The 18,129-nt window shown below is 33.5% G+C and overlaps 3 protein-coding genes across 10 annotated transcripts in view; 2 read left to right on the forward strand and 1 right to left on the reverse strand.

Moving 5' to 3' along the window:
* LOC108084377 (IDLSRF-like peptide) overlaps positions 1 to 12,966 on the forward strand; it is a 40,757-nt gene extending 27,791 nt beyond the window's left edge. For both annotated transcript variants that reach the window (XM_017180563.3, XM_070287026.1), the window contains exons 2-4: positions 1,317 to 1,445; positions 5,977 to 6,175; positions 9,773 to 12,966. In XM_017180563.3, the coding sequence (XP_017036052.1) occupies positions 1,317 to 1,445; positions 5,977 to 6,175; positions 9,773 to 9,920 (476 nt within the window). In that variant the 3' untranslated portion in view covers positions 9,921 to 12,966. The remainder of the gene's footprint in view (positions 1 to 1,316; positions 1,446 to 5,976; positions 6,176 to 9,772) is intronic.
* Positions 12,967 to 14,837: 1,871 nt separating this feature from the next.
* Positions 14,838 to 18,129, forward strand: part of Dys (Dystrophin) — a 178,441-nt gene continuing 175,149 nt past the window's right edge. For 2 of the 7 annotated variants that reach the window (XM_041774456.2, XM_041774467.2), the window contains exon 1: positions 14,839 to 14,985. In XM_041774456.2, coding sequence (XP_041630390.1) covers positions 14,868 to 14,985 — 118 coding nt within the window. In that variant the 5' untranslated portion in view covers positions 14,839 to 14,867. Of the gene's footprint in view, positions 14,986 to 18,129 lie in introns of all 7 variants that reach the window. The other 5 variants (XM_041774457.2, XM_041774464.2, XM_041774463.2 and 2 more) reach the window with 5 other exon arrangements.
* The window catches only part of LOC138928890 (uncharacterized), a 57,081-nt gene continuing 56,412 nt past the window's right edge, over positions 17,461 to 18,129 (reverse strand). Inside the window, exon 2 of the mRNA XM_070287153.1 lies at positions 17,461 to 17,764. The gene's annotated coding sequence lies outside the window, so the exon portion shown is untranslated. The remainder of the gene's footprint in view (positions 17,765 to 18,129) is intronic.

Raw genomic sequence — 18,129 nt, forward strand, 5'->3', positions numbered from 1 at the left:
TAACCGACGAAATAATTAATCACACGAAATTAACTTGTCTGGTGCGTGCCACGGGTTGCCAGGTTCGTTTACCTTGGCTCAAATAAAGCTTCGTCTCCAAGATTTTTCCGACAATCATACTAGACAACACGGCTGTATACTTTATTATTTCTGGTTTCCCCCGAAAAGTTTCCAAGATAAAAGAAATTCGAGCGAAAACTCCGGCTAAAGTTTAATAGAAAAATATGTCAAGTGTCAGGACGGAAGATGGACTTATTCCTTTGGAGGCAAAATTAAATTAAACTTTGCGCTCAACAAAAAGGATTTGTTATTTGAATGCTTAACTTATTTGTGGCAGCCATAAAACAAAAGCCAAAGAGCCAACATTTTTGTATGCGGCGGGGATTTAACCAACAAATTCCGAACCGTGCAAAATGGCGTTGAAAAATGAAAATTGTTTTCCCAAAAATGCTGCCAAGTCCACGTGCAGAGCCTAATAAAACCAATTTGCCTCTGCCAGTGGAGAATAATGCTAAAAAAAATGAATAAGGTTTGTATGTAAACAAGCCTGGAAAATTCGGTTCACAATAAATAAAAGAAATTGTCTGAAATATGTTGAGTCCGCCTGGCACAACCGAAAACAATAAATTCAATTAACTTGCTCCTCTTGCCGTTTCCTTTCTCTTTTGGGAGGGTGTTTGTGTTCCACTCTGATGGCGAAACATTATCATGCCGTTATCCTTTTCGTTCTTTTACGCCCTCGACATAAAACTGAAAGCTTACTTAACGCCATTTTATGAGGAGCAAAAATGTTGTGAGAAAAAAAGCAAACAGAAACAAACAGAAAAAGCTACACAAAAGCAAATTAATTTGCTTAATTGTCAGATAACATTTTTGTCATATTTTTTCTTGCTTATTTCTGACGTTGCTTTTAAGGGCGTTGTTTGTTTATCAATTTAATTGTATTTAATTTTTTATGCTTACCTTCAAATTGGTTCCGTAATGAGTTTTGCATTTATTAGTATTTCAGAATAGGTATTTATTTGTAGATTTAATTTAATTCAAATTATTGTGAGCGGGTTTTATTTATCGCATATATTCGTTACGTATACGCACTGTTGAGCTGAACTAGCAAAGCCAATAAATAAATGAATGGCATGCCGATCCGCTTAACCAATAAATGTCAACATCATTTGTGTCGTTTCTGTTTTTAAATCCCCAAATATTTTGGCTTGGCCACTAAGCCCCAGCTTAAAGCTGTAGCTGTGTAATATTTTTTTGAATAATTTGCAAACGCTCGCTGGAGTTATGAACATATTTTTCATTTCTGCTTGCAGATGCCTGTCATCCATACGAGCCCTTCAAGTGCCCCGGCGATGGTAATTGCATTTCCATCCAATATTTATGCGATGGTGCACCCGATTGCTCCGACGGATACGACGAGGACATGCGTCTCTGCACGGCGGGTAAGTCATCATTCTACTCCTAGCCAATGGGGATCATGGATTTCAATTTGGCCAAGTTCCATTGATGTGCAGACTGCTGCGAAATGGGAATTTCGTAAAGAGGAACTTGGCACAAAATTCCCGGAAATTAGCCAGCATATTCAAGGCCAGAATTGAATTTTATTTGGCCAGGAGCAGCTCCTGCTGCACATTTTGCGCCAGCTGGCTGTTCACTGGCAACTAATCGAATTAGTCCAAGCTGCACATAAGTTTTTGAACTAAATCCAAGAAAGTTTCGCTCCCAGATCGCTGTTCGTCAACTGAGGTTTTTCGGCCAAGTTTCAAGTGGAAAGGAAATAAGCTCGCTGTCAAAAGCTGGCCAACGAAAGTTGTACAACAAATCCTATAAAAGTTTTGCCCAGATTTTTGGCTAGGCAACGCCTTTAACTATGAAAGATGAGAGATATTTTAGTCTTAATTATGTAAACTTGTTTCGATTTAGATTGTACATGAATCAACGTGGAACTTTTGGGCGGATGTTTGATACTATGTTTCATTTTGAATTAAATTATATTAAACTTAAATATGTAAATTGATCTTAATATCAAGAACCAGTTCTTAAAAAGTTTTAAATTAATGAGTTTTTAATTCAAAAATACTGTGTCCAAAATTGTAGAAAATTTATTAAGTCTAGAGATTAAACTAGAAGGAATCAAACAAATTTTTAGATAATTGTCATTGCATTTTCCTTTTTTCCCCCTATCTAGGCCACGTAATTGCAATCACCAAAGTAATTGCTATAAATTGAAGAGCAAAAGAAAATATTAAAAGAAAATATTTAATATATATAATCGATACATGATGCCATACCTACTTTATATATAAATAAAAATAAAACAGATGGCCAGAGTAATTGCAGTAAAAAGTTGTTTATATATACCCTAATTATGTCAGGGATGGCATGATAAATTGTAAAATTCGCCATGCGCACACACCGGTAGACAAAAGCCCCAAAAATTGGGCGGAAAACTTCACCTCATTTTATGGCAAAGAGAAGATTTCCCCCCGCTGAGCAAACCGAAAACGGAAAAGGCGAAACTTGAGGCCAAACTGCAAATTGTTGCTGCTAATTGCCAGCAATTCACTTGCCTGAAAGTTAAGATACAAGCCGACACAACTTTACTCTCGCCTCCCGGTCTCTATATAAACCCTCCCTCTCGTTTTCCTTATCGTATTCCCCCTTAGTTCCCGACACAATAGCATAAATTTACGCCGGTTTTCCGCCATTGTTCGGCTCGACGCAAAAAAACTATTTTTCGACAATGAAATCATTTAGGAAGTGTCGGCTGCCTTGGCGCTGGCTTAAGTTATTGCCTCAACCTCGGCGCTCTTTGATAAATTATTCGCCCAGTTTCTCGTTATTATACCCTCTGCCTCTTCCTTTATACTGCGACTCCTTCTTTTTTGGCAGCTAGGCAACAGTTGAAAGACAAAACGAACGCAATTTTGCTTGGGCATCACTTGTTTAATTACTGGGAGCCTTTATCCTCACAAAACTGTTTGAAAAATGTACTTTAATGAGTCGTTATTATTTTTTGATAATAGGTAATGCAAAAATAAGCAATAATTGCGTTAGGAAGCTTATAGACTCTTTGACATTAAACAGAAAAAACAAGAAAGGAAGCTAACTGCGGCACGCCATATTTTGTATACTATTGTAGTTTTCAATTTATTAACAATCTATACAAAACTAACATGAGATATATTAAATATATTAACTTGTACATAGCAAATAATTACTATTTAAAAATTTCAAAATTATTTTTTAAATCATATAAATAACCATGTTTTAGATGTGAAAAATGTAATATAATATAAATTTATAAAAACCTAATAAATATTACCTTTAAACTATATTTACCAATAGAAATATTTTCAGTTATGGTTTTACATTCACAGCTTTACATTTTTCTTTACATCTACTGATCATTCCCATGATAAATCATGTAGCTAGTCGTCCGATTTGCATAAAATTACAACCGAAATTCTATAATAATACAAAATGGCCATATTTCAAAGTAGATGAAAATATGTTAAAAGACAGGGAAGTTTCACCTTTTTTTTTTTAAATGTTCCATGTTGTTCTTATGAGAACTGTGCGATATGATATTGTCGTCCGATACGGCCCGTTCCGACATACATATATAGTAGTGAGAAGTAGTCAGAAGACTATTTGCAAAGGTTTATTCAGATAGCTTTAAAGGGACTAGCTTGCGTATAAACGGACAGACGGGCATGGCTATATCGAATAGGCTGTTGATGTTGATGAAGAATATAGAATATAGAATATAGAATATAGAATATAGAATATAGAATATAGAATATAGAGATAGAAAACATTTTCAAGAAACTTTATTTCAAACGATATTCACATCACCGAATTCCGAATAAATTAAAGCTTTAGAAAAACTTCACTGCACTTTTAAAAAAAAAAAAACTTGAATTCATTACATGTCTCTCTATTGTGGAATGAAAATGATTAAATTAAAATTAAATTATTACTTCAGACATGAGTAAAAGTAAATGAAATGAAAGCGAAGTAAATGTTTGGTATTTTCACATTTCAGCAGAATTTTCATTACGTATGGAATTACCGAAAACATTTTATTAAAATTCAATTATTGGCTGGCAAAAATAAGAAAGAAAATAAATAGGAACGAGTTAAGTTGCAATAAAAAGTATTCGATAAACTTTTTAACGCGCTGCAGTCGAATGCCCTGGGGAAATTAACATATTTTTGCATACATTTTATCAGGCAAAAGCAGCGAAAAGAAAGTTGAAAAAATGTTAACCCATAGCCCTCGCTGGCAGGGCTCTCCGAGGCGAAATTGCCACATAGTCTTAATCTAAACTGCTGATATACATCGTCCGGAATATGTAACAAGTTAAAGGCAAACAACAGGCGACAATCCCCGTTCCCAGAGCTTTCCCAACATCCCAGCCCGCCATTTGAGGTTCGTCCCTCGACGTGGCTCACAATACAGAGAGAGCCAGAAGCTCATGTAACGAAAAAGCGACAATTTTTAGAAATTTGTTGCGATTAGGAAATACCATGAGTTTCAATTCAAATTAATTTATAGAAATTAAATATTTCTATCACAGCTAGTATTAATAATAATAATAATATTTCTGAAAATGAGTTTCTTTATCTAAAGCTACGAAAATATTACTAGATTATATGTTTCCCAATCCAAAAGAGTTCGATTCCCCTTTTAAGAGGTATAATGGTCACTTATCTTGAGTAAAGCCAACAGAAAAACGGACAACACCTCGCAAATACTGGGTATGAGAAGTAAAAAACGAAAGGAAGTAAAAAAAATAACGGGTTGCAAACGTCGCCATTTGCATAACAAATACAGTCAGTAACTGAATCAACACACACACACACATCCACATATGGGAAAGGAGACCCATCTAGTCCCGTGTCCTTGCAGCCATTAAAAATGCCAGCATATGTGGGTGGCTGGGTAAGGCTTAACAAGTGCAGTCAGTGGGTTAAAAAAGAGCCAAGCGCCACGTAAGGTCTGTCCTTTGTGCATGACTGGCTGAGAGACTGGGTGACTGACTACCTGACCGACTGGCTGACTGATCCATAAATGTTTGCCAGCGCCAAGAAAAACACAAACAAACGCAAAGGCGAATGCGAATAAATGGGGAAAAACTTTCTGAACAGGAGAATGAAAGCGAAATGAAAAATATATATTCCTTTATGCTCAGCTATTGCCTTGGGAAGTATATACATACCTAGAGGGAGTTTCCAGTCTGGGAGCTGCAATTTTACGGCGAATAATTTAAGTTTTTGCCCTAAGATACTTTCAGCAGCAATAAAATACATTATCTATTGAAATCCTTTCTTTTAATTCCTGAAAATATAATAACATTACTAAAGGATATTTACAAACTGCGTTTCATTGATTTGGTCAAACTTTTAATGTGTTTCTACGTAAATGTGATTTTTTATTGTCCCATAAATAGTTGAACACCTACAGCGTTGTCCAAATCTCTAAGGACCTTCCGCCCTTCAAAATAAACCCCTAAATAATTTATTCGAGAGGGGGAAGAATTTCATATGCACGCGTGCGTTAAAAGTTGAAAGTGTGGAAAGGGGGAAGTTGCCTTGATGAGCAACCAAAGTTCACTATTAATATTAATGGCTAGGAAATTGTCAGACGGTTATTCCGCCACGTCAGCAATAAAAAATTAATTAATGCCTTAATAAATATGTTCACATGGCTATTTCAATTTCTATGACTTGTAAGTGAAATGTATTGTTCATTTATTAATCACCGGCGGTTTATTGATTCCCAATTGTTTGCATGCTTAATGAACAATATTAATTTAAATCCAAATAAATTATGAATGCAAATGCATTAAGCTGGCTGTAATCACGGCCATCCGAAGTTTATTAATTACTTTTGCCGGGGCGTATCACTCAACCGAAACTTTATTTAATTGCGTGCGATAAAAATAATGTTTGTTTTATTAATTGCAGCCAAGCGGCCGCCGGTCGAGGAGACTGCATCCTTCCTCCAGAGCCTGATCGCCTCCCACGGACCCAATTACCTGGAGAAGCTTTTCGGTAGCAAGGCACGTGACGCCCTCTCCCCCCTGGGCGGAGTGGACAAGGTCGCCATCGCTCTGAGCGAGTCGCAAACGATTGAGGACTTTGGCGCTGCCCTCCATCTAATGAGGTGAGTGCCCCAAACCATTCGCATCCATTGCATCACAAATTGTGTGCACTGAGGGCGAAGGTGTAAAGGGCTGAAATGTAAAAATAATAACAATATTAAGTTGGCGATAGTTTTTTATTTTATAAAGCTAAATTGATTAAAATAAATGAAATAAATAAAATAAATAAAATAAATAAAATAAATAAAATAAATAAAATAAATAAAATAAATAAAATAAATAAAATAAATAAAATAAATAAAATAAATAAAATAAATAAAATAAATAAAATAAATAAAATACATAAAATAAATAAAATAAATAAAATAAATAAAATAAATAAAATAAATAAAATAAATAAAATAAATAAAATAAATAAAATAAATAAAATAAATAAAATAAATAAAATAAATAAAATAAATAAAATAAGTAAAATAAATAAAATAAATAAAATAAATAAAATAAATAAAATAAATAAAATAAATAAAATAAATAAAATAAATAAAATAAATAAAATAAATAAAATAAATAAAATAAATAAAATAAATAAAATAAATAAAATAAATAAAATAAATAAAATAAATAAAATAAATAAAATAAGTAAAATAAATAAAATAAATAAAATAAATAAAATAAATAAAATAAATAAAATAAATAAAATAAATAAAATAAATAAAAGATTAATTATTATATTCTTAAAATATACCCAAAACTTCTTCTACCGATTTTCTACAAGTGCATTGCTCTGGGGTGCAATTTATTTGCGCTTGGGTTGGTACTTTGGCTGCCACAAAATCCTAAAGAGAAATTATTTACCCTCTTTGTCAGCTGCTTTTCGTGCAGAAAACATAATTTTAATCCAGGTTCTAGGATTATATAAATAATGAAAGCTCTTTAAGAAACTTGGCATTGCCCCAGGCTATTTTCACATTGTTGGGAAATCCTTTTATTCGGGCAAAACTACTTATAAAGAGAAAGTCCAAAGGCAAGCTGGCTCCTTTTCGCTAGCCCAGGTCCTCTGTCCTTGTCCTTGTCCTTGTCCCTTGAATTATCTCTGGATCTGCTTATGTGTGTGTGCCTTTCGAGTCCTTTTCTCTGCTCAGCTATTTTAGTAGCTGCAGGAACAATAACATTTGCTGCTGGGTTCAAGGCAAACAACCACACACAAACAACGTGTGCACAAAAAGTGTCATGAAATTTTAAAATATTTCATTCATATTTATCATATTTTCCTTCTTTTTCGGCTTTATTTTATGGAGAACTTCTTTATGGGCTTCTGAGCTCTTTTTCATAATATTTGTTTTGCTCGTCCTAAGCAAACAAAATATTTTTCTCTGCCTAATGAATTAAATTATTAAATGGGGGAAAATGAATGGAAACTTATGGGACATGATTTATAAGCAGCACACATATGTGTGTTTGGGATTTAAGCAACTGACTTAAATTGTGTTTTTAAGGTAAGCTTAAAAGGTATTTAACATTACAACAAAAATGGTTTACCAAGAAAACAAACTGCTGATGTGTAGAAATATTGAATATATGCGTTTACCTTGGTAAATTATAAAAATCAATACAAATATAAAATTAAAATTATCCTCAATATATTCTATAAAATAAAATAATTGACTAAATGTCTTTATCCTGTCGATAAGGCTATTCCAGACACACAAACACACGGATTTCAAGCTGCCTTAATTGCATTACTCCCTCCCGGCAGCCTCCAGGCAGCCTTCGCCGGCAACTTCCTCCTGCTACAATTTCCAAGATAAACAAAGGAACAAAATTAATTAACAAAAATAACAACAAGCTAACTGAACACAGACGAGGGGGCTGGCCAAATATAAACACACACCAACACACACACTTACAGGGCGTTGGGCGAAAAACATGAAAGAAAAATTTTCATTAAATTAGTACAACAAAAACTAACCACAAAAACGGGGCTGCAAGGTGAGTTGGAGTGGCAATAATAATAATCATAAAATTGTGGGCCATGCAGGCAGAGGATCTCAACATGCGGGACAGACAAAGGACACGAAAATATTTGCCTTCACGCACATGTTGATAAATTAGCAAAACACAAAAAAGAAGAAGTTCCGAGGGAAATGGGGCCCGGATAAAATGTTAGAGGGCGCTGTTTGTCTGGCCGAGCTGGAAATTTACACAATTTCATCAAGGCAATTAATCGCCCAAGTGTCATAATGTCATTCTACCCGGCTCAAGACTCTGTTCGGGTGACGGGAGACGGGACGGAATTGAATGGATGTACTCGAACCACAAGACACGCACAAATGTTATTAATGTGTATTTTGCACTCTTGCTTTCTCACCCCAGCTAAACAGAGAGAAAAACTGCAGTGCTTTCTGAATACTTTCGATATATACTTTTTTTTGGGTTGTAAACTTTAAAAGAACATTAAGACTTCCTCCCAATAAGATATATTTTCATTCTCAAAAAGATCATTACACTTCTATTAATTACTATTTATCAGATTTGTCCGATAATAAATGAACATTTTCAACTGTCGATTAATTAAAATTGCTCGGACAGAGAAAGTCCTTGTTGAGATCTTACATTAACGAAAATTTGGACTCATTGTTAAGTCTTTTTCGGGTCGACAAAATGAGCGCTGATTTCAGAAAGCCAACTAAAGAAAAAGGAAAATGGTTCATTCATTGAAGCACCCCTATGCTTCCGCTTTGCATCAAAATTTGGGGCTCAACAGCGTCTTTTTGTTCATATATATTACAGGACTTTAAAAGTTAAGAGTAAGAAAATACACCTCTAATGTATAAATTTAATTGTATCATTCATTATATAATTTTTTTTGGTTTAAAGCCTTTTTTTCTGTGCACCGTCCTTTCGTTTTTCCCACTCACTTTACTAATTATGCTGATGATAATGAAGTTTATCTAGCAGCCGCAACAAGCTGAAAAATATGTGGGTACTGAAAAGAGCGAAGTCGGGCGGTTTGGGGTCAAAGGACACCCCGGGATACCAGCCGCAAGAACAACAACAAAAGCAACAGCCCCACGTTACCTGCAGGGATTAATTAAGCAAAGCGTATAATTTGAGTCTCACAGCAGCAAAGCTACAACTTGTCCCGGTGTGTGTTTCTATGAGTGTGTCGATGTGGGTTTGGTCTCAGAGTTTGTGTTAAAGGAGCTTTGGCTTAATATTTGAGTTAACGGTGGACTAAATAATATGAAAACTAAAATAAAAATTATAACAAATAATTGTATAATCATTAATTACTATCGTGTAAATAGTTACATGACTATCTATACATTTTTTATAATTTAAAACCTATATTTTTCTATCTTATAAGTATAGAAAGTAAAAATTCAGCTACACTTTGCTTAATAATACTATTAGGGAAAGTTTCAAGAAGATAATTCAAAAACATACCACTGTTTTCGTGGATGTTTATTTTCCTTCATGGAACTATTGCCAGCTCAAAGCCACTTTGAGACTGCAGCTGGTTACCTCAGTCTTTCGAACTCACCCGGGGCTTTATTCATTTGGCAAAGAAAACTTTATTAAAGTTTGGCCATTACTCACAGCACACTCTGAAAATGAACCCAACTCATTCGGTTTTATTTCTGCATCTTATTCCACAGATCGGACTTGGAACACTTGCGCTCGGTTTTCATGGCGGTGGAAAACGGGGACCTCGGGATGCTGAAGTCACTGGGCATCAAGGACTCGGAGCTGGGCGATGTGAAGTTCTTCTTGGAGAAGCTGGTCAACACCGGCTTCCTCGACTGAGTAGCGCCAGATCCGGCTTCTGGATTTTATTACGCACACGCACAACCCATCAATCCTAATTTCTATTCGTATTTGGGCACGCCCTACGATAATTATAATTATTAAATGCGAATCTCACCGACACACACACGTACCTACACTCACCATTCCGTTACAGAAAACACATACGCCCCTGTCCAGCCATTTCAGCCAGAAGATATTTTCTCAAACTCTGTTTTTGAGTATGATTTTACCTTTTGCTTTCGAAACCCTCTTAGGAAACACTTATTTCCTTTATTTTCTGTTTCCGAACACTTTTATAAAAAACAAAAATCATGCTAACAAAACCGAAAAAAAATTGCAAAACACCACGAAAAAGCTACAAAAAAATATATAGGCGCGAAGATAACATAAATATGCAAGAAACCCAACATTTCGATCGCAAATCGGCTGCTCTCCATCAAAATATATCTCAAGCTTTCTCCCAACTTTCTGCGCTCTTTCCTAAACTTTCCTTATGTGTTGCGTTCCTATCGCGATCTATATTTATTTTGAGAAAATCAATGCGCAAATTTCAAAACATTGCAAAAACTTCATAAAAAAAATAAATAATAAAATATGGAAGCAGGATCGTTTGGCAAAATACAAAAAGGAAAGAAAAAAAACCAAAAAGTAAAAACAAAATTTTATCAATGTTTATATAACAACTTTTTCTGAAGCATATATATGTATACAGATATTAAACAATTTCTATTGATGTATATGTAAAGTGTTTCAAGGCTTCTTAGATCCGTCACTTAAGGTATTCACAACTAAAGTCCCTAAAATGAATGCAAAACCGCAACCGAGGCTATCAGTAAAGAACCTTCCAAACATTTTCCTATGTACTAACCTAGGTACTCTTTATCTTCTTTCGATATCCGTCTATGAATTGTATATTAATAATAGTATATTTGTTTTGTTTTCGTGAGTAAAATAAGCAAAAGCCCTGCAGGCTGCAGCTATTAATCTTTCCAGTAGAACCAAAAACGTTAAAAAATAAAATAAAAATAAGTGAATACGAATACACTAGATGCACGATATCATAGGATCAAAAGTATCCCTGTCGAGCTACTGTTCAGGAAAATAAAATGGCCCCGAGTTGCATAATTCACGAAATGTTTTGAATGTCTAAGGAAAAATATCTATCTCGATCATTCAGAGAGATTTCAAAATATATATATATATATATTCCAAGGAATTATTATAAAGCCTAACCTTAATTTGAATATAATACACAAAAACTTACTCAACTCTCAAAATAAATATTTCTTAGAAGGAAAAAAAAACACACACAAAAGCAAGTTGTAACCAAAATGAGATTCTTACGTTTTGAGGGCCAGTTTTAACTTGCCAAAGAACTAAAACTGACCCAAACAATTTGGAATAACATCTAAGCAAACCCAAAAAACTGGCCCTTGAAACACAAAAACACACATCTTTCTAACACAAGTCTTAGCCTCTAATTCAAACATTTATCAAACGGAGCACGGAATTGTTGACCAGATAGCGTGACAAGTAACTAAATTGAGAAAAAATGTGAAAGCCCAACGTGGAAGGAAAATTCTTAAAATTAAACCGAAAATTTAATGGAGTTATAAGTACCTTGAATTAGCTGATAGATTATACAACAACTACAGCAAACTACAATTATTTATTTAGAAAAGAAAACGAACAAAAAAACTTTTTATCTACATAGTTGTCTATTTAAAATATATTTATGAATAACTGTTTATTCGAAAGACAAACTAAAACAAGTCAAGAGTAATATTAAACGAATGATAATGAACAGAAACTGATCCATTGAACTATATATATATGTATATGTATCTGACGAGTACGAGAGGATGTGAGGAACGCCCAGTGTAAATAGAGGAGAACAAACTACGAATTCCATAATCGATGCAAATGAATATGGACAAACCCAAATCGAGAAAAGAAAATATTACAAAAAAAAGTGATAATTTGTTTTTTGGGTTCATAAACTTTTACTCGCCTGTAAAATTTGAGATAATTTAAATATCAAGAAAATACCTAAAAATCAAACAAAAAAAATGTCCCCTTCTTTGTGAATATTTTTTTAAATATTATTATACAAAACCTATATACAAAGCATGAACATTTTTTAATCTTAAGCCACTGAACTTATATCGCATACATATCAGCAGAACTCTAGCTAAATAAGGAGAGAAACTGCAGAAAAGTTACAAGAACACGAGAATCTATCAAATACAAAATATATGCAACATATCAATTACCAAAAACATATCAAATATGAAGCGCGAAAGAACGTTGAATCAAAGAGAATCCCACTCTAGTAAGGTTAAGCGAATTAAATAAAAAATATATTTATGAGTAAACACACCAAAGGATATTTAAAAACGTTATACAACTCCTATTTATAAAGTTGAATTATCTATTTGTTTATGTTTTACTTTGAGTTCGACCATTGTTACTTGTTTCAGGGTTTTAATACCAAAACTGACCCATTGAACCGTTAAAATGCTGAAACAATTTCACAATGCAAACTACACATTTTTACGAATACAAATAAAAACAAACTTGCTAGGTAATATTATTAGTTATTTCCATAATGACCCCTTTTCGATTTACGTTGCTAAAGAAAAGAGAATAGAGCTATCAAAACCACCAGAACAAAATACACAAGAAATAGTTGAACTATATATTTAAATGACACTAGTAAACGAAACATATCAGTTACTGAACAAAAAACGTAGCAGACTAAATACTCCAGCAAACAAGAGACAAATTGCTCTTCAAAAATCATACAAAAAAATACTATACAAAATTATATGCAATACATTTAATGTTTAAAATAAATACAGATGAACAAATTCGAGTTTTATGAAGAAACCACACTAAAACGAAAACAAATCTATGTGTAAATGAATTACAATTAGAGTTGCAAAATAACCCATAGAAACAAGAGATGAAAACTAAATTAAATACAATTTTTAACATTCCAATGATGCTATTTCTTTGGTGTGCTGTTTTAAAAACAAAACAATTGTGTGCTTTAATGGGCGGAGAAATGGGTTTTTGTATTTAACATAGAGGAAGGTAAGTTACGGTTATATTACTGAAAACAAATAGGTAAAAGTAAATTGAATTCAATTTGTACTATGCATTAATTTTTTTTTTAGATCCTTAACTGAACAATTTTAATGCATACATATCAGTCTAATGAGTTCATTAATTAAAGGAATTTCAGACGGACGGGAGTACTAAGCTATCTCAGACCAAGTTATACACGAGCGATAAGATATATGCGTGTGTCTCGCTTGCACTCGCACCTAGAAATAACTTCCCCCTAATTACTTTCGCTGAGAGAGAGTGAGAGCGGAGATAGCACGCGCTCTCAGTGCAAATAAAAGCGTATGTTTTTATACCCTATATTCTTAGACTTGGGATGAGTAGGACTACGCCTTATAAATATGGAATATTTTCTGTTGGGAAATTTGACCTATTTTAACGCTTTTTCTAAGATTTAAATAGTTTCTTTGCCTTATAGGCTTAGAATTAATTTGTTTAAGGGAGGATATACATGTAAACCAACATTTTTTTGGCAATTTATTTTTTTGGTAAAAAATAGTTTATTATTTTTAGAATATAGTGTGTAAGTTTCATTATCGAATTCCAACTCTAAGTGCCTCAAATCAAGTATGCACGCAAGGTATACAAGTGTTAACGTGGGCGCATCAAAAAGTTTTTTTCTCAGCTTCTAATATTTGCATTTCTACCTATGCTATGGACACGATTCACAAAAAACTACATAACATATCGGAGTGAATCAAAAATTATTATGATCAGCATGAAATTATCTTCTATTTGAACCTACATGGTTGTTATTACTATTTTTTTAGAGGGTGCGAAGTGAAAACTGATCACCTAAAAATGGCATTTTTTCCTTCAAATCAAAATTTAATTTTTTTGTCTTGATTTCTTTTTGGTTTTTTAAGTTCAAATAGAAGATACAGGTGTAATGAATACAAAAAAATTTAGTTTACGGATTTTGGACAGGAATTACGAGCTCTATCGTGTCCATAGCACGGCAACTCAAAGCTCAAGGCGCTACGGCATATGTTCCATAGGTCCGCCATTTTGTAAAATATTGTTTATAACAAAATTTTTTTATTATCTCCGATTCCACTTTTAACTATCTCCAAAGTTCCGCGAAGATTGCTTGACTATTTCCTACATTAAAAAATTCACGAAAAATGTCTAAATTTTGACCATTTACATACATGTATGTATATCCCCGCCTTAACTGGGATCTCAGTTAAATATAATAAAAATATATTGTGGGAGTAGAAGATTTAACAAAGAAATTACCTTTAATTTAAATAGGTTTGGGTAAATGGGCATCATTACAAATAGAATATTTCAATAGATAAATTTAAAAAGGCAACATTTTAGTAATTTTATTTTTAATTGCATAAATTAACTTTAGTAATTAAATATTAAGGGGTATCCGCCAGTTAACAGTTTCCCCTCCAGACTTCCTACTTGTTATACTACTTTAAATTCTAATCAGCCTTTAGATTTGTTTGTTGTTTTTGATAGCCCCTGTAGTATTTGCTCTTGATTAGCTGAGAACGGGGAGTGTCGGTGAAAACTCCCGGCTCACCTTAGTCGTGTTTAAATCGGAAGCGCATGCGGTTGTTGGTGCCACCAGTTTTCGAGCCTCTATTATCGGTGCTGGCTCCAGGTGCAATCAAATTTCTCAAGTGCGACGGGTTAACCAATTTCGCAGATTGCATTTTGTGTATTTTACGTCTGTCTATTGCTGCAGAGACAACTGTAAGGAATTTATAGATTTCAGTGATATTTATTGCTGCCTGAGAGTATGCAACAGTGTTAAGTGCGATCTTGTGATCTAATCAGCTGCATAAATTCCGAACCAAAATAATGCACGATCCCAGCGATTATGATTCAGTGTACAGCGAAGAGGATTTTCTGGACACCGTTCGCGGAGCTGAAACTCCTCCGTTGATGAACTATGAGGAATTCCGCGTGAAGACGATGGGTGAGTGGTTTTTCGTCCACACCATGGCCAAATTATTTCTGCCTTATCTTGTGTTTGTTATGGGCTTTAAAACGCGGACCCATTTTTGATATGAGCCTCTTGATAAAGTGTCTCTGTGGGCGAAACTTTTTGCATATACAGTCGTTGCCAGCTAAGTAGAAAGACGACTCTGATGGTTGCATTTGTATTGATAGTAAGCTAAACAGACGCCTAATATATTCTTAAAAATATCATTCTTTAGTAAATAAAAGAATTTTCAAAATATATTTCCTATTTTCCGTAATAATATGTAAATGTCAAAAATCGAAAATAGCACCGTGCCAACTAATTAGAAAGATCTTAAGCTTGTATGACATTTTTTATATACACTTATTTTTTAACTATGTTGGCATACTATTATTGTAATAATGTATAATGTAATTTTTGACTGGTTTTAACCAACTTTTGTTACCAAGGGGCTTCCAAACCTGGCCAAGACTATGTCAAGTATGCTGACTATGTATAAACTCCCTTTTTTTTTTTTTTGTTAAACACCCATCCAAATCGCATAAATATTATATATTTCGGCACAAACTATAATTTAAAAAAAAAGCACGGTGCTATTTTTGATGTATTCATTAACATTTTTTTTCTTTTACAAAAAATAGGAAAGCAGATATTGGGCTATTACTGGCCCATAAAATCTTCGGTTTAGTATATCCCACTGTATTCTTTTAAAGGTTATTTAATCAGTTGGGAGACGCTCTTCTCAAGTTACTAGGTTCTGGTTACTATTGGCATCGGAGAACTCAGTGCATCCTGTCAGGGCCTCCTGTCAGGGCCTCCTCGCCCGTCTGGTCTCTAGGGACTTTTCCATGTCTTCCGCGGATTTTATAAAGCCCGGACCATTCGCATTTGTCTTTTTAAACTTTCCCCAGTTAAAAAAAAGATGAATATCAAGGAAGCAGAAAGAAATCCTAACAAAATGTTATTGTGTCCTTATTTATCAGAGATCTTTATAAATGACAGCTTACAAGAATTTCCTCATAAGCTTAACCTAATTTTTTGGGTTTCCGAATGATATTGGCATTTATAAATATATATATGTTTATATATAACAACAATGATTAAACTATTATTCATTTTATTAATATTTAATTAATAAATAATTTATTTTATTATAATTATGAATCACTTACACTACCGTCAAAAGGTTCCATTTTCTTCGACATTTTTAAATTTTTGTATGAGATAAAAAATAACAAAGCCTGTTATATGACCTTTTGTACCTTAATATAAAATAAAATAAAATAATGCAATTTCTTGAAATAATTTTAAATATGGGAATACAATTGTTGATATTTTCTAGTTAAATTAAACTCAGAAAAAAACAAGAAAGGAAGCTAACTTCGGCACGCCGAAGTTTGTATACCCTTGCAGATTGGTTTTCATATTTATGTCATAAATTATAATGCCGAAAACAGACACTAAACTGACCAAACATAAACATACCATTTTACCTATACTTATTATGTTTACAGTTTGACAGTTACAGTTATACATTCCCAGCTTTACATTTTCTCTACATCTGCGGATCGCTTCTATGGCTGCTATATGATATAGTTGTCCGACTTTCATAAAATGTATACCAAAATTCTATAATAATAATTAAAGCTCATATCTCAGAGTAGATGAAAATACGTTGAAAAACAACGAAGTTATAATTTTTTCTATTACTTTCCCTATCGTTCCTATGGCAGCTATAAGATATAGCCGTCCGATTTTCATAAAATTTTTATCAAAATTTTGAAATAATACCAGAAGCTCATGTGTCAAAGTAGATTAAAATACGTTGAAAAACAACGAAGTTATAATTTTTTTGATTAATTTCCCGATCGTTCCTAAGGCAGCTATAAGATATAGTGGTCCGATTTTCATAAAATTTATACCAAAATTCTGGAATAATATAAAAAGGCTATATCTCAAAAATGATGGAATAATATTGAAAAACAGCCAAGTTAAAATTTTTTTTCTACAAATTTATCGAACATTTGTATGGCAGCTATATGATATAGTCGTCCGATCCGACCCGTTCCGACATATATAGCAGTGAGAGTATATAGAAGACTATATGCAAAGTTTCATTCAGATAGCTTTAAAACTGAGGGACTAGTTTGCGTAGAAACGGACAGACGGACGGACAGACGGACAGACAGACAGACTGACATGGCTAGATCGACTCGGCTTTTGATGCTGATCAAGAATATATATACTTTATAGGGTCGGAAACGTCTCCTTCACTGCGTTGCAAACTTCTGACTGAAATTATAATACCCTGCAAGGGTATAAAAACTTCTAGTAGTAGTAAATTAATATTGACGCTTTCATATTGACGCATTAATACTGTTATTGTGGTTTTTCTATTTAAATTACGTACATATTTGTATATATTATTATATTATTGCATTTAATTGAGTACCCAAACCCCAAGTTTAATTGTTACCTAATTAGTTTATGTGCTTTATATTTTTTAAGAATATTAAATTATTGTCTATAACGGAACTAATTCAAATTGTGAAGTAGTAAAAATAAATAGACTTCGACTATTTAGCCTTTCCGCCAACTTTGACGTGAAAATAGTGAAGTTGTCAACAATAGTTGAAATGAGAGGCTCTCATTGGAGCGATAAGAGAAAAGCTGAGCGCCAAGCACGTGTTTCGTTTCCAGCTGTTCCTGTCGGCAAGATCAGCAGTGCTGCCAATATTACGGGTCTAAAAATAGCCAAATTGCTCTTGGAAAACTGAAAATAGATAAGAAAACTTGAAAATATTATTATCAACTAATATAAATTAATTAAATTATTTTCAATTTTGTGTAAGTTGTGTAATTTGTATAAACTAGTTTCAAAATTCAAGTTTAAATTCGCTTTAAATATCAGTCTCATAAGGAGCTTGCGAGGAAAAAGCTCAATTGGCAGCACAGTTGATTCGGCTGCGAGCAACGGGTGGTTTTGGAGCCATTCGAAAAAAAACTCACGATCGCGAACAACGTGTCGGAGCGTGCGCGGAGCTTCGTCGTTTGAGCCGAGAATAAATAAAAATAAAAGAGGCAGCGAAAGAAGCACAGCGCCGAAGGGCAAAGGTGGCTGGTAAAGTGTGTGTTTTA

Source organism: Drosophila kikkawai, chromosome 3R (assembly GCF_030179895.1).
Source record: "Drosophila kikkawai strain 14028-0561.14 chromosome 3R, DkikHiC1v2, whole genome shotgun sequence".
Classification (NCBI taxonomy): Eukaryota; Metazoa; Arthropoda; class Insecta; order Diptera; family Drosophilidae; genus Drosophila; species Drosophila kikkawai.